General features: G+C 48.0%; 2 protein-coding genes across 5 annotated transcripts in view; one reads left to right on the forward strand and one right to left on the reverse strand.

Moving 5' to 3' along the window:
• Positions 1-9,903, reverse strand: part of ACOX1 (acyl-CoA oxidase 1) — a 22,718-nt gene extending 12,815 nt beyond the window's left edge. The window contains exons 1-4 of one of the 3 annotated variants that reach the window (XM_016212432.2): positions 9,845-9,903; positions 9,564-9,705; positions 9,131-9,290; positions 4,107-4,267 (exon numbers count right to left, since the gene is read on the reverse strand). In XM_016212432.2, coding sequence (XP_016067918.1) covers positions 4,107-4,267; positions 9,131-9,290; positions 9,564-9,672 — 430 coding nt within the window. In that variant the 5' untranslated portion in view covers positions 9,673-9,705; positions 9,845-9,903. The other 2 variants (XM_016212431.2, XM_087826359.1) reach the window with 2 other exon arrangements.
• TEN1 (TEN1 subunit of CST complex) lies at positions 9,850-21,841 on the forward strand. Of its 2 annotated transcripts, none has more exons than XM_016212434.2 (4): positions 9,850-10,107; positions 14,659-14,793; positions 16,691-16,848; positions 21,584-21,841. In XM_016212434.2, exons 2-4 carry the CDS (start codon positions 14,702-14,704, stop codon positions 21,703-21,705), a joined length of 372 nt encoding a protein of 123 aa, XP_016067920.1. In that variant the 5' UTR covers positions 9,850-10,107; positions 14,659-14,701; the 3' UTR covers positions 21,706-21,841. The 2 variants fall into 2 exon arrangements, with proteins under 2 accessions (XP_016067920.1, XP_016067919.2); XM_016212433.2 differs by lacking the exon at positions 21,584-21,841 and adding an exon at positions 20,121-21,127.
• The last annotated feature ends 229 nt before the right edge of the window (positions 21,842-22,070 follow it).

Below are 22,070 nucleotides of genomic sequence, written 5' to 3' on the forward strand. Positions count from 1 at the left end.
CTGAGGACAAAATGATTTGATAATATAAGAGAAAGGAAGAAATAAAAATAACACCATCATTAATAAGTGATTTTAGAAAAGCTGTAAGGCCTTGGCCAGGTAGCTCAGACACCTGAAGCCTTGTCCCAACACACCAAGGTTACACGTTTGATCCCCAGTCAGAGCACATACAAGAAGCAACTAATGAGTACACGAATAAGTGGAACAACAAACTGATGTCTCTCTCTCTCAAATCAATCGATAAGATAAGATAAAATAAAATAAAATAATAAAATAAAATAAAGCTGTAGGCTATAAAGAAAAAGAAAAAAAATCACTGCATTCTTATCAATTAGGGCCATTGAAGTAGAAACCCCACAAAAGAGATTTACAAAAGCAACACAATATTTAAAATTTGTTCTGTAATTTAGCTCAGGATATTAAATATTTAATTAGGAAAATACATATATCTAATAGGATGAATAGAAGAAGATACGAATAGCAAAAAAAGAAACTGCTAGTCCTTGGCTGAAGGACTAAATAAAGTTAGTATTTCCCAGGAAGACACAAGGATTTAATGTAACATGCATTTTAATTCCTGTAGAATATATTTTACGACTTGACAAACTGAGATCAGAATGCATCTAGAACAAGTATGCAGGCACACGGAATACATGTGTCTTGAACTGTAACAATAGCAGGCTTATGCTATCAGATTTTCAAATATCTTACAAAGCAACAATGAACCCAAGTTTATGGTGCTAGGAGAAAAACAAAGGAAGAAACGAGTCACTGTGATATGTTTAAGATTCTGAAGTAAACTGGAACCATTATAAAACTCTAAGATGGACCAGAAGAACATAATGGAAAACGAGTTAGGAGTTAATAACCATAAAAACAGCGTGGGACTCATTCATCACTCTACAGCATACGCGAGTCGAAGCTCTGAGTACACATCGAAGCAACAGACCGGGAGAAAACAAAGAAAACTTACACCTGCTGAGGGAAGGGCGCACTGAATACGTGCGGCCAGATGCTGAGTGAACAGAAGGCAACGGAAACCTGGCGGGTACAAGACAATCACTAAGAGCAGCAGGCATGCTCCACTGGGTCAGTGCTCAAAGGAGGAAATGCAGGCAGGAAGCCAAAACATGTAACAATATCCAGGCTCACTGGCACTGCAAATGAAAACTTAACTCTTAGGTATACATTAACGTAGCAAAACAAAACCACAGTAACCATGCTGATGGGGCCATGGAGATCCAAGCATACTAATAAGTTGCTAAATACACTCTAAACTGGTTCTACGTTTCAGGAAAAGTCTTGAACTATGCAATGAAAGCTAGAAAATGATCATTTCCATTAATGCAGTAATTCGTTTCTGAGATATTCTAAAGACATAACTGCAAAGAACATAGTTTTGTAAAGAAGTTGATACTGTTATTTTTAATAGAGGGGAAATTAGACTAACCAAACACCAAGGGAGCAAGTCTCATGGGAAGTCCTAACAGGGAAGAGACTCACCCAGGAAGAGGGACAGGAGACCATCGGGGAGACAGAGCAGTGATGATACAGGGGAAGAAAGATCAGTGACTTATAAAATCAAGTTCACTATTTTTCAGGTTTCAGAGGGAGAAAGATGCTGTATTTCAATTTGAGTACTGGTGATGGGAACTTGTAAAGATACTGCACCACCTTCAAGGATGCTCATAACATACTGTGTAAGCTTCATTTTCCTCAATATTAATAACAACAGTAACAGAAAATGACACACAAGAAGAATCACCAGGGAGTGACCAGACCAGAATGTGAAATGATCAAGTACCTGAGAAAACCCTGAATACCTGACCTGTGACCTGGAGAAATGTCTGGTCAGGATGATTAACCCTGGACCACACACGCTCTAGGTTGTCCCTTCAACACCCAAACCCCAGGGAGCGGGGGTCCCCTCAGCCCAGACCTCTGCCTTCGATGAAGGCCACAGACCTACGCACAAAATTCAAGTCAGAACTTATGTGCCCATGCAGACAGGTGTGTATTTAGAGGACGGAAGACATTCTAGAGGCAAGAGAGGAGCCGGGTGACTGAAACTTTCTGCAGGAGATGGGATTTTAAGGTTCCTGAGAATCCTGGAATGGGCAACACTGAGTCTCTCACTTCTGAGGGGCTCCCCAGAAGTGAAAGAATCCCAGGCGCAAAGTTAGAGCCAGCTCTGCGAGAACACTTTACATAATCATTGTTGATCAATGTTCCAAAATCTCAGGACTTAAATAGTCAAACCTTTATCTTGTGCCAGCTGCTCTTACTCTACTGCCAAGCTCTCTGATGCTGAACTTTTTATGTAATCTGCCTAAGGTACATGCTGTCACATGAGGGAATGGGCTAACAGACTGGCTGGCTTTCCTGGGAAGGGACAGCAGTCAACGGAGCACAGCCCGCACCAATGGGAACTGACAGGATTCAGGATTCAGGCAGGAAACAAGACCCAACCCTAACATGTATTCTCTAAGCGGTGCTTTCCAGCCTTCCTCATCTCATGGCACACGCAAACTAAGTACGAAAATTCTGCGACACACCAAAAAAGGTATTTTATTTCTTTCCAATCTGACACATACACAAAAAAGGTATAATTTTGATTCACTCACACTGGACGGCTGTCGTGTGGCTGCCGTCACTATTTTATTTGACAATCTAAGGGGAAAGAGGTCAGTGCCCTGACTAAACAGTCACGCTTTAAAAATTCCTGCAGCGCACCAGGGAGCGTACTATAGCACACCAGCTGAGAACCTCAGCTCTAAAGTAAACTGTAGAGATGAAGACAAAGTTGGTTCAAACACAAGAAAATATCTAAAAATCAGAAGCCACAGGAAAAAACTCACATTTGCAAACTCGCCCAGAGCCTATAGTCCAATTTCTGGGCTCCTCAAACCAGTGAAGTTCAAGCCTCATTTCTTCTGCTCTTCCTTCAAAATGTAGGGCAAATATATATTTGGAATGTATTTTAAAAAGAGAGGAGGGTTAGACCAGTAAGAGACAAACATATCAGACCCATTTGGACCCAGGACGGTTTACACCCTATGCCTCCTACGAACAGCACGACTATTAAGTCAAATAAATTCTGCCATGATACACCCTGAAAGAGAAAAAGCTATTTCAAGATCACAAAACTCTCTTCCACCCCCCGCCAAGGTGGAAAGACCACATGAAGTTATTGTCCTTCCCTCGAGACCCCTTTCCTCAGGCTGTAGTTTCAGCATTGGCCTGAAGCTCAGATCTTGGGTGTTTGACAAGGTGTTCAGACCACAGAACCAGAATCTGCAGTCCTCCCGGGGATCATGATAAAAAGCATTTTCTTAAACCAATTCACAAACCAAAATGCACCAAATCCTCTTTCCCTGTCTTTACTCTCCTTTATTTACATAACGAAGCAATATGATAATTAGGAATGAGACTGGGCAGTGCAAATTCAAGACACATACCTGCCAATGGCCTTGTCCATGAAAACAAACTTATTTCACATCGAGACCAAACACAATACTTTTTGAAAGTAGCCAGGCTTTTAAGAACAATTTAACTGAGAATTATTCATAATGCAAAGTCCATGGACATGTATAGGTAAGACGTATAAAAGAAACAAAGAGAACCATCGACTTTTTTTTCAAACTGCCTTATAGCCCCACTAGTGGGCAATGAAAGAGCAAGACACTTAACTGCTCTAGTCCCCTGCCCCCATTAAAACCCACATTTTATTAAAGCAGAGGCATCTCCCAGACGTAGAGGCAGCAACCCTCTCAACAATTTCCAAGAAAGCTTTAACAATCAGGCACTAACACGGTGGGGTATTTTGCCATATTTTAACCCCATATTTCCCAACTGCTCAACACCTGTTAAAAATTGGGGTATGGAGCAACGGTAAATAACAACGAAGGATGTTTCAGGCCAGAGTCCTGGGCCAGTTTATGGGGAAATGATCTATGAGAGGACAAGGCGCTGAGTTTTATTTAAAATTTAATGATTTAAAAGTAAAATCTCAACTGTGTAGCAGCAGGAAAAAACAAATGCCAGGAGTCATCTGTTAACTGAAGTCCTGAGGTGGGTTACCCACTGACCCTCAGATGTGGACTAACCGTGGCCCAGTTCCGTCTGGGCGTAGGTGCCAATTATCTGGAGCTCTTTGGCGGGACGCAGCCATTTCTCTTGCTGAGCAGTGGTGCCCTGATTCAGCAAGGTGGGAATAAACATGGAGAAATTGAGGTTCATGGGTTCCACAAAATTGATCACATGTAGTCTACAGGAGAGAAAAGAAAAGGGTCTCAGCCTCAGGCTAGAAACTGCAGCCTGCACCCTTCCTGCCAGACCGGCCCCAGGACCAAGGGCAGGAGCCCTCAAACCCCTTTCTCACGAAATTAAACGTAGTGGAATCTTTTCTGCCCCTTGCCATTTCAGGGCCAGATTCCTCTTTAATTCTATACTTAATCCAGAAAGCAAATTCTACCAACCGTTTGAGCCTAAGAACACTTTCTGGTTTTGGTTTTGTTGGTGTTATGCATTGGTTTGGCTGGTTGGATTTTTTGGAGCATGTGTCTTTATTTTCAGGTTTTACTTGTTTGAAAATCAAAATAATTCCATACAATACTTACTGTAGGTCTGTTAAAACAGCCTCAAAGAAGGACGGAGGAAGGAGACGTGACTTGGGGGGTGCACATACAACACGATGTGCAGGTGGTGTGGATAGACTTGTACACCTGAGACCGGTATGATCTTGTTAACCAATGCCACCCAGTAAGTTCAATAAAATTAAAAACTCAAAAAAACTGTCAAAAAGCATAAGACAGTCAGGAAAAGTGCACACTGACTAGATACTTGATATTAAACAGCTGTTCATTTTTTCTGCACAATGACACGGTTGTGGCTGAGTTTTTTTAAAGACACACAATAAAACATTACAGATGAAAGAAGGTGAGCAATCTATCCCTAGACACCGAAGCAAACCCCCAGAGTGGTAAACGCACATTCCAGTGCCGAAGCACACACTTTAACGGTCTGCGGTTTACAGATGGGTCAGCAGGTAATGTGAGCCTGCTAAACATTTATTGCCAATGGGCTCTGAAAATCACTTGATTAAAGGAACTTGAATCATAATGAAATTCAGTCTTTAACTATTTTCTCATGACGCTCATGACTTCTCAGGGGATGAAGAGGGGGTGGTGTTGCCACCAGTGTGTCCTGATCTGTACAAGCAGAGCATGAACCAAGGGTCGGGGGCAGGCTCGCAATTCAACTTTGCAGAGGCCCTGAGATCACCTTTCGGGGGGAAGATCACCTTCCAGAGGTGCCAGACAGACTCAAATGCCCAAGGAAAGCCTGGGCTGGCCCTCATCAGCGTTCCAGGATTTTTACAGCAGTATCAACTGTTAATTGAAACTGAATGGAGGGCAAGAGGGGAAGGATGGGTATGAACAGAAAAGGGGAGCTGCTTTCCCCCAGTAGCTGAGATTAGCAGCATTTTCCTGCTGCTACGCTGTAGGAAAGTAACATGCTTCACAAAACACCCCCACCTCACTGACGTGGGAGCTGAAGCCTAACAGTCACGTGTAGAGAGTAACGTGTAGAAGTCACTCTGAAAGGCAAGAGCACCATGGCACTCCCTGACAGCCACGTCCTACCAAAAGAGGAAACAAGCCTACAAGGATTCCTGAGAAATACAAGTGGTCACTTTGGTGCTAGACATGGTGCCAATATAAGACGCTCCTACCTCCATGAGGGAACTGAGACTCTGGGTTTAAAAAATGATGACTTTGGCACAAAATAATTCTAGGAAACTGAGAGGGGAAAATATGTGACACAAAATAAAGACTGCCAAATATTTATGTTAATAATATACTGAGATTCTTTTTGGAGGCCACTTGAAAATCAACTCAAGAACAAACTCTGAGTGCTTGTTTTTAAGTTATGTTTAATTCCTCCTGAAGATGCTTTCCAAGGAACCAGCTTTAAAAACCTGAGAAGGGCCCGGCCAGGCAGCTCAGTTGGTTAGAGTGTGGTCCTGATATGCCCAGGTTGGGGGTTCAATCCCTGGTTAGGGCACATACAAGAAGTAACCTATAAATGCATAAATTAGGTTCTCCCTCTCGCTTTAAAAATAAAAATAATAATAATAAAAACCTAAGGATGCTGTGACTACTTCTTATTAGAATTTTAAATTACTCTGAAGAACATTTTGTTTTTTCACAGCAAACAGTTAACAGACAAAATTACAGGAAAGGAGTTCAGAAAAACAACTTTTATATTCCCCCAACAGCAAGGCCTTATTTTCTCAAGAACTGAAAGTTCTTTTGTTGCTCAAGTTGAGACATTCCAAAGTATTTTACTAATATTCAGTCAACTTCAAAATACTCTCATAAGTGAGTTGTATTTTGATAGGAGGAATAGATGTAAAAGAGATCAGTAAATGCCCAAAATCCCCAGAAAGAGAAAGATTACTGTTTTCCATCAATTCTAGCACACCCTTACCTCAACTTTAGCATTTAAGAAATCTGATGTATCTTACAATTTATGCTACATCATAATTATATAAATTTCATAATTATATAAAACGTGGGCATGAGTTACAATCAATGGAGGCTTAGACCTGATAGCATTCATTACTTGCCAAGAATACTCTTCAATCCCCTTTTCTTACATAGATTGATCTCCCAGTATTATCCTATGGATACTGGAAGGATGTCAAAGGGTATGTTCAAGTTTGTTCTTTAGTCCCCAAATAGCAAGGTATGCATCATGAAAAATACACAAAACTGCCAGCTGTCCACTAATTTTTAACTCACATAAAGAGCTTTGTCCTATTTCCTTGTGACTTCCCTTTAATCTGGTTACCATCACAGATTATGAAATCTTCTAACCAACTCTGAATAACACTGCATTAACCATTTAAAAGCAAAACAGCCCTAGCCGGCTGGGCTGGGCATGCCTCGGCTCACCCGCTGAGCATCGACCCAGGATCCAGGAGATCGCGGTTTGATTCTGGGTCAGGCCACATGCCCGGATTGCAGGCCCGATCCCCAGCAGCAGGCGTGCAGGAGGCAGCCGATCAATGACTCTCTTTCATCATAGATGTTTCTATCTCTCTCTCCGTCTCCCTGAAATCAATAAAGATATATATAAAAACAAACAAATAGCCCTATCTGGTTTGCTCAGTGGCTAGAGCATCGGCCCCCAGGACTGAAGGGTCTCTGGTTTGATTCCAGTCAAGGGCAGGTTCAATTCCAGGCCCCAGTGGGGGCAGTTGCGGGAGGCAACCAATTGATGTGTCTCTCTCACACTGATGTTTGTTTCTCTCTCCCTCTCTTTCTCTCCCCCTTCCACTCTCTCTGAAAAGCAAAGGAAAAAAATATCCTCAGGTGAGGATTAACAGAAAAAAAATAAAATAAAATAAAAATAAAATTCAGAAACATAATCTTCTAGGAGTTGCTCTACCTCAGCGATTTTCAACCAGGGGCAGCAAGACACACATTGGTGTATCACAAGAATTTTTAAAACAGGCAATACCAGTCCTGGGCAGGTAGCTCAGTTGGTTAGAGCATCGTCCCAATATGCCAAGGTTGTGGGTTTGATCCCTGGTCAGGACACATACAAAAATCAAACAATGAATGCACAAATAAGTGGAACAACAAATCGATGTTTCTCTCTCTCCCTGGCTAAAATCAATAAATAAATTTTTAAAAATTTGTAAATCTCTTAAAAACAAGCAAACATACAATACCTGACCTCAGTCAGGGGCACTGACCTCTTTTCCTTTCGATTGTCAAATACATGACAACAGCCAACAACAACAGCCATCTGGTGTAAATGAATCAAAATTATACCTTTTTTTATCAGATTGGCAAAAAATATAACATATTTCTTGGTGTGCCACAGTTTTAGTAATTAGTTTGTGTGTGCCATGAGATGAACAAGGTCGAAAATCACGGCTCCACCTTAGTAGCCCCCCAGCCATGAGTTACAAACTTTAAAAATTAAAAAAAGAGCATTTGGAAGTTAGTAAGTATTCTAATTTGGGCTACCAAAAATAAACTGTATTTTTATAACTAAAATGAAAAGGAATTCTGAGGGAAGTGCTAAGGACCAGAGTAAATTATTTCATCTTGACAATAGTAAAGAGGTAAAGCTGAAAACAATTAGATACCAAATGTACTAGAGGCAACAGTATTATGGGAGGAATGATTTTTACTACATAAAGGCAAAACTTGTAATGAAAACCTGTTTCATTTTTTTCTTGGATCTTGAATATACACCATTCACATCACTTAATCTTTATTGATGAAAATACTGGAATTCTTCTAAAATGTAGAAACCTAAAAGAGGAAATGCCCAGGAATAAATAAGAAGTGTAAGAGGTGCTACAGGCCAAAGGGAACCTTGTACTAAGATCATGTAATTATGGAGTGTTTACTTACTTAAAGGCAAAAACAAAGTGCATTTTTCCCCCAATTAAATAACAAAACACAACAAAAAGTGGATGGTCTGAAAAAGGGAAAGACTCTTTTTTTCAGGGGCTGGGACCACAGGATGGTTTTATGAGGCCTCACATGCACCAGAGAACCGTGTTACCACTGCCTGCAGGTTCAACAATGCCGAGTTCTTAGAATACTTCATATGCATTCTGAGATTTGACTTATGTTCTTCCCCCACTCCCTAGTTTACATTATTTAAAACTCAAGATCTACGCCACCACAGAAAAATATGATGTTATTGCTACAAAATACTTAAATGTTTGGTCTTGCAAATGAAAAATCCTTCCAAGTCAGCATCTAAATTTAGCAGGCCTCCTTCCTACAAAGAGCAAAAGCACTTTGAATTTAAATCACTCAAAATTGAGACTCCTGTCCTAAAGAATTTATACTGTTCCTGAGAATGAAAATTGCAGGGTCTCCAATTCGTTATCAGCATTCCCCAGGTCATCCCTTTAAAAGGTCTAAATACAAGCCTAACCATTTATCTTCCACGCATTCAGCTTCCAAAGTAGCCTGAAAACATGCCAGTATGCGTCTTCAAACGCCAAGCGCGATGAGAAAGCACCCGCGGTCCGCGGATTTAAGGTTTGGGCTTTGATCACAGATGAAAATTTGATCTACGACTAGGGCCTACGTACTTTTTAAACCACGTGATTTCCTCAGGGTCCGAGATGCCAAACTCCCTGATCTTCTGCACCATGCTGGCACTCTTCTTAACAGCCACCTCGTAACGCTGGCTGCGAGTGAGGAAGTTCAAGTCCTCGTGCTGGAAGTCCGGGTCGTTCAGAATCAGGTTCTCTGGAAGGGATTAAAGGGCATCAAGACGAAGACAGGAATTCTGGGCTCCGTTACCAGCTCCCTGAATCGCAGCTGGCTTCAGAGGCACCGCCCAGGTCCCCTCTCGGATGGGCGAACCCCCTCCGCACCCCTCCACAGGCCGCCCCCAGAAGTGCAGGTCGCGGCTCCCCTAAAGCTGGGCCAGAGCCCAGGTCCGACAGCACCCCCAGACTCTATCGAGGGAGTCTCAAGCCTTGCTCGGGGAAGGAGGGAGGCCTGGCCCGCCGCCCTCACCGATCTCTCGCCGGCGCCGGGTGTTCTCCGGGCTGCCGTCCAGGACGTGCGTGAGCAGCTCCGGGTTGAAGCTGGCCGAGGCCCGCTCCCTGCGCAGGTCCGGATTCATGGTGACAGCCGTCGGAGGTAGCGGAGGCCGAGACTGCGGTGACGAAGGTTATCGGGAGCTGTAGCGCCGGCCGGGCCCGGAGAGCAGCCTCAAAACCGCGCGAGTCCCCGCCCCCGGCCCGCCCCGGCCCGCCCCTTCGCCGTCACCGCCGACCCCCGGGAGCGTGACGGACCCGAGCCAAGGTGGAGGCGGCGCCGGCCTGGTCGCCGTGACCCGGGCCCAGCCACCGGGAAGGCGAGTGCCCAGCTCTCGGCCAGGAGAGCCCCAGAGCCGACGCCCCCCCTCCCAAAACCCGGGAAGAGACCCTGGAAGCTGCACAAGAAATTGTCCGGGGGGAGGAGGGGGAAGCGAGACGCGCTCAGCCCCGCCCCTCGTTCGTCACGTGATCACGCGGGCGGGAAGAAGCAGCCCAAGGCCTCCCGGACGCGCAGACAGGTTGGCTGGGGGCTTGGGAAGGGGCGGGACCACAAGGTGGAGGAGGACTGCGCCTGCGCCTGGGGTCTGACCCGTCTCGCCGCTTCCGGGTCCGCACGCAAAAGCCTCCCCGGAAAAGAGCGGGGAAGGAGACTCGAGGTCCTAGGGGAGGTGAACCCTGGGCTCTGCGCAGTTGCTAGGGGGCGTCGCAGGGTGTCCCCAAAGCCTCCCGGATTGGGCCAAAAAAGACGGGGACCCAGTAGCACTGGGGAGGGGGGGGGGCTCCAGCGTTATCTTTTAAAATAATGGCACCTTTGCTGCCAGAGGCGTGGGCGGCGTTGCGCTGGGAGGGGCGCGGACTTCGCCTGAGGCCGAGCTGGCCCGAGGGGAGAGATCTTTGGAATCCACTTTATTGTCTTCATGATGATCTTCGCCGTCGTCCGAGTTGTAAATGCACAGGTTTTAAAAACCTAGTACAGGGGGATTTGTAATGAAAAGCAAACGTTCCCCACCCTCGGACGCAGCCACTTTTAATCAGTTGTGCTTTTAGTTCTGATTCCTAAAAAAAAAAGATAAGTAAAATCCTTAAATCCTGTTTTTAGTTGTTCGTTTAGACTTCAGGCCATGATAATGAAGATAAAGCGCACTACGCCACCCCCTTTATATCTCCCTAATTTACCTTTGTAACTTTAATCAACATACTTTTATATATAAAAGAAGTTACAGGCCTGGGATGTGACTGCTCACCTTGATGACCTGCCCATGTAGGAATTTATGATCAGGTCACCCTGTGAGGTGACTTTCCACAGAACCTTTTTTTTTTTCTGTCCACAAAACTATACATTTAAATGCTGTGTTCCTTCCAGTACTGGGAATAAGGGTAAATGAGTGAAGCATTCACCTCCCAACACAAAATTTAAGGAAGAGCCAAAGAATGAATAGATTAATAGTGTTCTAATGTAACATTTTAAAAAAATCAAAAGTAATGCAAGAAAATCCACGATGAACAAAATAGCAAAATTTTAAATAAAGACAAGATCGTGATTGCCGATTGTTCCTTTTGTCTCAAGCTCCAGTCTCCCTGGCAAGGGCACTATTACTGATGCTGTTTTTAGTGCCACCAGGCATTAAAATATTATTATTTTGGCTACGGTGTTTAGGTTGTATTCCTCTTGTCAAAAATTGGCTCAGAGTATCACCAACACACAACCTGTTAGTAGACAGAGCTGAGTTTATTGTGTTCTCTGGAAAGGAGAGCACTACTTGGCAGAGCTTTGGCAGAATCTCAGAGAGGCGAAGGTAAGGCCAGAACTGGAAGTTTGGTTTAAGGCGGGTCTTTCAGTTCAGGGTCTTGTTTAGGATTGGGTAAGAACCACTGCACGACAGTCCAAAATTGCTGGAAACGTTAAGGCGAGGGAATTCAAAGAATCTCAGTGGGCAAACTGGCTGTTGATGTTCAAACCATTTGCCTGGCCTGGACAGTCTAGGAAAAGTAAAAAAATGCCATTGAAGGCAGCAGACCACAAAGTCACATTCATGTAGGCGGTAAGGTGTTGGGGTTCTCTGTGTCCCAAGCTGAGTGTGGGAGTAGATGGTTTTGGTTTTCACTCTCTTCTGCGTCCACTCAGTAAATATTTAATAATGTCCCCGATGCTGTATTAGACACATCCCACTGGTACCTTTAGCACCCATGGATGATGAGTCTCTGAATACATTTTTCTCTGGGAAATTTCTAAAGACTTAGTAAAATAATCCTTTTATTTGGTTAGTTGAAATTTATTTAGTTGAGATTACGTGTAATATTTGTAATCCCCACGTGCTAGGACCTTTTGAGGCCATAGTTCAAATCATGTTGTGTAACTCGAGTTTTCACATTGAAGATTCATTGTGCAATAGAGACTAGCAAAGTTTTGTAACTTTTAAAGCATTAGCGAGCTGCTTCTGGGTTGGTGACCGTGCGGAGGGGCGTGGGAGGGCGCTGGAAGCTGCACGCCCCTTCCCACACCCCTTGTCCCGTGCACCTCTTCCATCGGGCTGTCCGAGTGACAGCCTTTCCTAATAAGCCGGGAGCCTAATCTGATTCTGGAGTGGCAAACATGCAGTCAAGGTTCTTGTCTTAAAAAACAAACCGGAAGCTGATACAGGCTCTCACGAACTTGGTTACAGGTGTTATGTCTCTGACCTTCCATCCTGCTGCAGAAACCTTGGCGGTTGCTTTAGAAGAAATGAAAGAATTGGTCAGATTGGTTCACCATCCTTCCTGTACAATATTTTCAAACTCCCCAGACCTTCAGAGGAAGAGTAGTTCTTTTATTTCTCTTGTTCCTACCAGGGATATTTCTGCCAGAAGTGCCCTGGGGAATGAACAGGGCAGGGCCCTTAATTACAGGTTGCACCAATACTCAGACTTTTAGGGAGATTAGTTGGAATCCAGTTGAGTCACAAGAGAAGCCTGCCCTGAGCTCTCTTCTCGGGAACCTTGTGGAATGTGTGATAATATGTGGATAACGACTTATGGAGCCAGCTGTGCTTGTCTTAATAAACGCATAGCGACTTTTGTTTGAAAAGAAATTCAGGTTAAATTTATAAGTGTGTACCCCCCCTCAAAGAGTCAGTTCTACTGTATGAAAATTTAAAAAATAAAACTAAATTTAATGGCATTGTTACTTATAGCTTAGCTTATAGTATACATGATGCTTGAAGAGTAGAAAAATTACCTTAAAAAAGATTCTGAAGTTTCAGCTTTCTGCCAGATTGGACGGGATCGTCCCCATTATCCCAAACGGGAAGGACTACAACCTCTGGGCTTTTTTTGTTTTTTTGTTTTGTTTTTCGCTTCTCTCTTACGCCAGAGGTGATTAGGGGGCTGTCTCGTGTCTGGTGACAGACGCTCTGCTCCCTGGTGGCGGACTGCAGAGCATGTGCATTTAGGGGGACAGAGCCAGACCTCGACCAGAGGCCCTGGCGCTGGGCCAGCCAAGCCCGGCTGGGCATACTGTCCTGAAATGACCAAGGGACACTGCTGGCCTCAACAGAGGAGCCCAGAACCAAGGCTCTGAGTTACATTCCTCTTCTGGACTGAGGCTGCGTCATCTGATTTCTGCACGGATCTTACTTGGCATCGTTTCCTTACCATTTTCTTTGGTCACATCTCCTTTCTTGTCCCATCAAGAAGTAGTTGAAGGCGCTCACCCTCAGGATCCCTTTGTCATCGAATAATTATCGTTGAATCCCCACTTTGCTAACTTATTCTGCACGTGGCTTCTCATGGTACGGAGCTGTTCTCTCTCTCACACACACACACGTATATATTACATGTACACGCCTGTTCCTCACTTCTTTTCCAGATAGTGTATCTTGGAGATCTTGCCATATGAGTGTGTGTAACACCTCATCTTAAAAAGCCTACGAGTGGCCCTGGCTGGGTCGCTCATTTGGACCTTTGTCCCATACACCAAAAAGTGGCGGGTATGATACCTGGTCGGGGCATGTATGGGAAGCAAACAATTAATTTCTCTCTCTCTCACTTCCTCTCTCTCTAAAAACCAATAACAATGCCTGGCCAGTGTTGCTCAGTGGTTGAGCATCAACCCATGAACCAGGGGGTCGCAGTTCAATTCCCCGATTGTTGATTCTCTCTCATCACGGATGTTTCTGTCCCTCTCTCCCTCTCCCTTCCTCTCTCTGAAATCAATAAAAACATATATTTTTAAAAATCAGTAAAAACATATCCTCGGGTGATTAAAGGAAACAACCCGCAGGGTTCCATTGCGTTGTTGCAGCATCACTTAACCAGCCTTCTCTTTCCCTTTTTAAAAAATTGTAACGAAACCCCGTCACCCCCCATTTAACCAGGAGAAAAACGTGAGACAAACCCAAATTGAAAGTCAGCCCACGAAACCCCTGGCCAGTATCCTCAAAACCAGGGGGCTCGTCAAAGAAACAGGGACGTGTGAGAGACCGTCACAGGCTGGAGGCCCAGAGGAGCTGTGACCGCCAAGTGGCATGTGCTGTCCCGGAGGGGACTCCGCATCAGAAGAGGGACGTCGGGGAAGCTGAGGAAATCCAAGTCAAGTCGGAGTTGACAACATCTCTGTGGGGGCATTGATGCCGACAAGTGTCACACGAACGCGAAGTGTTAATTACGGGAGAAACTGGGGTGGTGTGTATAGGAATTCTCTGGACCGTCCTACGGGCTTTAAAAAAAAATCACTCTAAAAGTGTTCTAAAATAAAAAGGTTATTTTAAAACCCGTGAAGACTCCCTTTCTGTACAACTCTGAAAGAATGGAAGACTGTACTAGTGACGAAAGCAGGCCTCACGGCGGCCGGGTCCCGCGTGCTGGTGACAGGCGGCCCCCTGCGTCGGGGGGAAGGAAGGGGGTGGGTGGCAGGGGACTGGAGCAGGAGGAGCTTAGGTACGTAGTTTTGTTCTTCAGACTGTGATGGCATAACCTATCAAAAAGATGTTTTTAAAAAAATTTAAACCACCACCCACTGGAACTAGCCTTTCCGACGTTGTGGGTCTCAGGCATCTGTTAACCCCCATCTCGTGGTCTGCTTGGTTTGTCAGAAATCTGCAACAACCCATCCCACGCCTTTGGTGACAGGAGCCAATGGCACTGCCCAAGCCTGGGACCTATTACTTCCCCTGGGAGGTCAGCGCCGGCCAGGTCCCCGACGGGGGCGCGCTGCGGACGTTCGGCAGGTGAGAGCGGTGGCTTCTTCACAAGGGGGGGGGGTTAAGTGGCTCCCCCCCAAATTTAAATAATCATAATTTTGTCTATTTTTAAAATGCTAAAAACTTAAGATGCATTCATTGTAAAAAAAAATGTAGACCATAAAGGTGTAAAGAAAGAAATAAAAAATCACCCGACATCCCACTGTCTAAACAACCACTGCTAATCTTTTGGTGATTACACACTTTTTCATGTGTGTGTATGTTTATATGTATATGTGGCTGGGTATGTATACACACTATATACACATATATACACATATACATACACACATACATATATACTGTATGAGTCATGTATTGCTGTGTAATAAATTACCCCAAAATTTAGTGGCTTAAAACGATAACGAAAGCTTATTATTTCGGCCCTGGCCGGTGTGGCTCAGTTGGTTGAGCATCATACCCGTCAAGGGTTCAGTTCCCATCAGGGCACGTATATAGGTTTCAGGTTCAATCCCTGGTAGGGGTGCATATGGGAGGCAACCAGTCGATGTTTCCCTGTCACATCGATGTTTCCTCTCCCTCTCCCTCTCTCTCTAAAAAAAAAAAAAAAAATCAATAAAACAAAACAAAAGCTTATTATTTCATAGTTACTGTGGGCCAGGAACTTGGGAGTAGATTAGCTGGGCCAATGTCTGAAGGCCGGACGGGACCTAGAGGGTCTGCTTCCAAGGTGGCTCATTCAAGGTGGCTGGCCTTGTCCATAAGACTCAGTTCCTCACAAGACTCTCTTGGAGAAGTATGTGTACGTATACAGGGTGCCCCCCAAAATGTATACACACTTTAACAGCTGATAGCTCAATTTTGAAAATGAAATATATTTTAATAAATACTGCCTTTATAATTATTCAAAGTGTGTGCATACATTTTTGGGGGGACACCCTTTATGTAGAAATATTTTAACTTAGATGAGATCCTGTTATATTACTAGGTGGTACCATTTATTTATTTACCAGGTAGACCTAGTTCTGCGCCAAGTGTATAGATCTGTGCCATCGCTTTAAATCCACTTTATACCATGGCATAGATATATCATAATTTATTTAACCAAAATCTGTTGACTTAACCAAAATCTACTGATTTTCGACAAAGACATCCATTCAACAGAGTGCTATTGAGCGATGGAAAGGAACAGAGCACTGATTTACTCAACAACATCAACAGATCTCAAAACCATCCTGCTGAGTGAAAGAAGCTAGACACAAAAGAGCCGTGCTGGCCCCAGCCAGGTCTGGCTCAGTGGTTAGAGTGCCACCCTGTGGACTGAAGGATCCCGGGTTCAATTCCGGCCAAGGGCACACGCCTCGGTTGCAGGCTTGGTCCCCAGCCCTGGCCATGATTGGGAAGCAGCCAATCTGTGTGTCTCTCTCACATCGATGTTCCTTTCTCTCCCTTCCACTCTCTCTGAAAAAGTAATGGAAAAAATATCCTCTGGTGAGAATTAAAGAGAAAGAACTGAGAAATCCCATTTGCATGAGATTCTTGAACAGGAAAACTCAGCTATAGAGACCAAAAGCAAATCAGTGGTTGCCTGGGGTGGGAGACGGAGAGGTGGACTTCAGACGGGCGCAAGGGAACTTTGGGGTGATGGAAATGCACCTGATGTTGACTGGGGTGGTGGTTACACCAAGGGTGTATTTTGTCAAGTCTCGCTGGACAGGTGCCTTTTAATATTAAATGGATGTAATTTATAGCTCAACACTCTAGACTGAAAGCAGTTGTTGGGATTTGTTGCTGCCATTTTTATTTTGTCTGTCAAAGTGAGGCTGACCATTTCCCCTTGGAGTTATTGGCCTCCCCAACCCTTTCAAGCTCTGTGGTGGTTGGGTCTGTGGAGAGAAACAATCGCACTTTCCCCGACTTGCAGGCTGTGCCTCTACGACATGACCCAGTCCCGAGTGACCCTGGCGGCCCAGCACGGGCCTGAGCAGCACCAGATCCTCGTCTGCACCAAGTTGGTGGAGCCGTTCCGAGCCCAGCCGGGCTCCCTGTACATTGTCCTCGGGGAGCTGGAGCACCAGGAGGGTAAGTGGGCACCTTGCAGACGCTTTTTTTACTCTGGGTTCTGAGCGGTGGCTCTGTTAGGACTGGGCCTGGTTTCTGATGCCACAGGAGTCCCTCACCGGTGTTAACATTCCTTCCAAACCAGCCCCCAAGTTCAAGGACCCGCGGGAAATAGGTGATCGGGCTCAGAGCCCGTCTGCTGCTCTGCAGGGCACTGAGGAAGGGCGGAGAGAAACCTTTCATTTCCAGAGGGCTGCAGAGCCCAGGCCTGGAGCCAGGTTTGCTTAAATCTTTTTGAATCTGCCCACCAGCCCTTACTCTGAGTCTTATTATTGTTACTTCATAGATGAGAAGACCAAGGCTCAGGGAGGATGGGGCTGGAATAACCACCCCCAAAGTCAGGGTGAGAGAAATAGGACACAAAGGGCGGATCAAGTAAGAGCGACCTGGAAGGATCGCTGGCACCCAGAGCTGAGGGTTGCTCCGTTGAACCCAGGCACGTGCATCTTTTACCTCCCGTCGGCTGTCCCTGAGCCACTTTCCTTCACACCCGCCAGCCAACCGAGCCACCGGGCCAGGGCTTGCTTAAAGCGAATAAAAGGCATTGTCTCGCGCTCATAGATACCTGAATATGCATCTCGACCACCACCACCGTCACACCTCACAAACTTAATAGCTGTTTCTTCATATAATCTAATACCTAGTCCATGTTCACTTTCCCCCAGTTGCAAAAAAAAACACACAAAAAAAAACCCTGTTTACAGTGGGCAGCTCAAATCAGGACCCTCGTGTCCATTTGGATCACATATCCCCAGTCTCTGCATCTCTAACCATTCTCTCTTCCTTTTTTCTTTCTTTTTTAAAAAGTGCCATTTACTGGAGAGCTTAGTTGTTCTATAGAATTTCCTGGAGTCTGGACCTGGCTCACTGTTTCCTCCTGGCCGCCTTACACCTGCTGCCCCCCTCCCTTGCGTCTATCCTGCCTTTTTCTGTTTAGATTCTATCTCAGGGCAACCAAACGATTGATGAGGGAAGGCTCTTCCACGGAGAACCACAGTGACTAAATGCAGGAGAAGTCATTACGTTTGAAGGTCACCTCTTTCAAAGCTCCGGTGAAATAATAAACCCGGGCTACGATCGTTATCACCAGCTGCAGTGTCGTAGTGCAGGGACCAGGCCAGCCCCTGGGCCTGCCGGGTCCATCCGACCATCAATGAGGCGGAGCAAGCAACTGATCAGTGACATTGCTGTGATGAATCGGGAGGGCACACAGTTCCACTGCGCAGTGTTCTGGCCCAAAAAAGAAAAATCGAACCTGAGCAATCAACTCTTAGATCAGCAGCAGCCTTCCTAGGCACTCACTAGTTCACTGATCACATTACAAACTGTATTTTTTAAAATGTTTTTAACTTTTAAAAATTTTTAATTGATTTTTTAGAGAGAGGGGGAAACATTGATTTGCTATTCCACCTATTTATGCATTATTGGTTGATTCTTGTATGTGCCCTGACTGGGGATCGAACCCCAACCTTGGCACATTGGGACGATGCGCTAATCAACTGAGCTACCTGGCCAGGGCCTTTTTTTCTCTCTCTCTTAAAAAAGTAAAGTCTCCTAAGTTTCTAAAAGTGATACATGCTCATGGTTTGCAACTGACACAAGGAAAGAAAGGACAGTGAGGAGGGAGGGGCACCCCGCCCCCAGCCCGGGCACAGGGCGCATGGTGTGGCTGACCCCGGTCAGGTCCGAAGTCCTGTGGGAGGTTCTGAGGACAGATAAGGGGGTGCCTAAAGTCACCTGTCTGACATGTTTACACGTAGGGCTTGCTGGGAGATAGAAAAGGTGAAGAAATGCCAGCTCCGTGTCTAAACTCTCGGGCTGCGTCACCCTCGGGGCACCACCCAAAGGCCCGAGGGCTCCCTGCCCAGGTGCCTCGGTATCGGGACGCGGCCTCGCCACGCGCTGCTCCGGGGCGCTGGTGGAATTCCCAGGCCGGAGGCTGCCTGGAGCGCTCGCTATAAGCCCCGCGCTGCCACCCTTCTGGTTTGTTCCAGCTGACCCCGTGCCCCCCCCCCCCCCCCCCCGCCTCCTGTCGTGTCCTCGGGGACCTGTGCTCTTCCACCTCCGAGCCGCCTTTTCATGCTCTTGCCTTTGCGCCCGGACCCGCCTGAAACCTGGCTTGTTCCCAGGACCGCAGTTCCCCACCCTGCCTCCCACACCGCAGAGGTGGGGCCGGAATCCTGCTGGTTCCCGGTACCAGTTCTGCCACCCTGTGACCTGCCCCACGTCTGCCCCCGACACCCAGGCCCCTCCCAGAGCGGCCGCCTCTGCTCCCTGGACTGCTCCGGTCCACCCTCCGCCTGCCCCCCTCGGCCGTGGACTTTGGCCGCCTCCGTTCCCCCCCATCTCCTCTCTCCCGCCGGCTTTCCTCCCTCCAGCTGGACCTTTGTTTCAGCGACACCCCTGGCAGAAGCTTCAGCCCTCACCTCTCACTCCCGCCTGATTAAGCCCCGACCTCCACCCTCTCGGTCCAGCCCGACTGAGGGTGGAGACAGGTCACAAAGCTCCTTGGATCCCTCGCATGACGACGTCAGGGTGTCTTATCTCACTGGGGTCGTCCACGCTGCCTGGAATTCCTCCCCCATGTCCCCCTCAACTCCCGTCCCACAATGCACACAGCTGTTTCAGGGGGTCAGCTGTTACGCAAGAGCCCAACGTCGTCACCTCCCCAGTCCCTTTCGGCGAATTACCTCACCGCCTGCATCCCAGGTGAACTTGGGGCCGCAGCGGCCACACCCGTCAGCGGCTCCTTCCCTCCAGTCTGGGGTGGAGAAGGGTCCCCCTGCCCGAGGCGCCGTGACCGTGGCCTGCCCTCCGCACGGGCGCTGCTCTCCCAGCCGAACCCTTCACCTGCTTCCACAGGTTCTCCCCCCTCAGTATTTAAGGCTCCAGCAGCCGCTTCCACGTGAAGACAGTAATGATATTAGCCATTGGGGCCAGGCGGCACCCGGGAGGCCGAGCGAGGCCTCGGCCCCATCCAGGTCCTTGTCGCGGCCCAAGAAGGAATTCAAGGGCGTGATGGAGAGATTTAGCGAAGCACAGTAAACTTACGGAAGTGATAGCACCCACTCGAAAAGTGAGAGCGGGTGACCTTGGAGATCAAGATGCGCCCATGGGGCCTGGGTGGAAGATTTTTATGAAACATGGGCAAGGTTAGGGGAGCTAGGGTGGTCCTCTGCCTTGACGCTGGTGGGTGACTGCTTGTGCTGCCTGTCCTTGTCTCTCCTCTCCAGGCATCGATTGGGGGGGGCACAAGGAATCCCCTCAATTACAGGAAATTGAGGAGGGGGAAGTGGCGGAACAGGCGCTCCGTGGAGGTCGCATCTGTGATGTTCTATCCAAGGTGGAGAAGGGGAGGGGCCGAGCTTGAGGCCTTTGCTCCCTGCTCTAACTTTCCTGCCTCAGTAATAATAATATAATAATGAATGTCATCTTCTGCTCTATACGCCTGCTTAGCTGCGACCCTCTTTCCCTTCACAGTCACTCTTCCTAAAAGGAGGTCCGACCGTCCCCCATATCACCCCTCCCTTGTCTCCGGCTCACCCCTCAATCCAATGCATTGTGATGACGCCTGTCCCTCCATCCCTCCTTCTTGCTCCCAGCCAGAGCCCTATTTGGAGATTTTTTAACTGTGAATTAGACTCCGATTTTGCCCTTGCTCTCCCCGCCTCGCCCTGAGCACACGCAGCTGCTCTGTGAAAGCGATTTAGGGCCACACGTGTCCCAAGGAAAGGTGCAGGCCTCGCAGCGCCACGAGACGTTGGGGCGGACGCCCTGTCTGGTTGATAGCGTCGCTAGCCCGGCTGTTCCTGAAGAGGGTGGAGAGTCCACCGTGGACACTGGCCGACAGACCCAGGCATTGCCCCTTGCCCGCTGCACGCCTGGCTGTGCAGCCTCTGCAGCCCATCACCGGGGCCAGCGGGAGTCAGCGACACACAGGTGACCCCGTGTTTCCCACACGTTGACCTTCCCCTGCGGAAGACTGGAGTCCACACTGGCCAGCACTCTGCATTCGGCCCCCAGGCTGTGCTAAGTCAAGTCCCCGTGGCCAGGACGGGAGGAAAGCTGGGCATAGGCGCTGCTGATCAGAGAGCCCGTGGCTCCGAGCTGCACCTAAGGAAGACCGGAACGGCGATCTGGAGCGCTGAGTGCATGCCCCGGTTCATCTGCAGAGCGGGGAGCACATGAGTGCAAAAATAAATAAAAGAAAAACCAACAGGGGCAAACTCCAGGTGTCTTTTTTTTTTTCCTGTCTGATGTCACTTGAACACCGACAGACCTTTTCATGAGGTCCCCACAGCACCTGCTAGAAGCCCCCCCTTTGCCCCTCGTGCAGGGGGTGGGATGACTCTCCCCTGGGGTTGATTACAGATGGGGTCCTCTTTGCCCTGATTTCCAATGCCAGAGGGTGCCAGGATGCCCTTCCCTTGGTACAGATGGAAAACTGGGGTGGCGACTGCGACCCCTCCTCAACCCCAGGCTCTTGGGGCCTGTAGAAAGGTGGCAAGAATTAAGCTGCGAGGGAGGGAGGCAGAGGATAGGTGTCTCCGCCCGTGTCCCCCGGAGGGCCGGACTTTCTGGGCCACCCTCTCGGCTCCAGGCGTGCGCCTGTGGTGCGGGGGCCAAGGCGACAGCCCGCGGGGCCGCCTGTGCCCGGCTCCTCCGCAGCTCGTGCCCGGCGGCTCGTGTCTTGCAGACGGAGGCGCGGTGGTGAAGGCCCGGGTGCTGACCTGCGTGGAAGGGCTGGACCTCCCCCGGCTGGAGCGAGCCATCGGAGAGCAGAGGCGGTACCAGCGCGAGAGGGGCGGCAGCGCGTAGCACGCGCCCCTGCAGACGCGGGGGCTGCTGCAGACAACACGCGGGGCTTCCCCGGGCGGCGGCCGGCTCGGGGGCCCGCGAGCAGAGGGCAGCGCTCGAGCATCCGGACTGTGCCAGAAACGAGGGCGCACAGGCGGCGCCGGAGCCCGCCACCCCCTCCCCTCCCCTCCCCTCCCCTCCCCTCCCCTCCCCTCCCCTCCCCTCCCCTCCCCTCCCCTCCCCTCCGGCGGGAGAGCACAGGAGGCCCAGCCGAGCCCTGGGGCGCCGGCGCTGGGTGCCTGGTATCTCCCTGAATAAAGGCGCTGGTGGCAGGACCTCGCAGTGCGCACTTGGTGCAGCGCCGGTGGCGGCCAGCAGGGGGCGCC

The sequence above is a fragment of the Miniopterus natalensis genome, chromosome 17 (genome assembly GCF_054644295.1).
Source record: "Miniopterus natalensis isolate mMinNat1 chromosome 17, mMinNat1.hap1, whole genome shotgun sequence".
Classification (NCBI taxonomy): Eukaryota; Metazoa; Chordata; class Mammalia; order Chiroptera; family Miniopteridae; genus Miniopterus; species Miniopterus natalensis.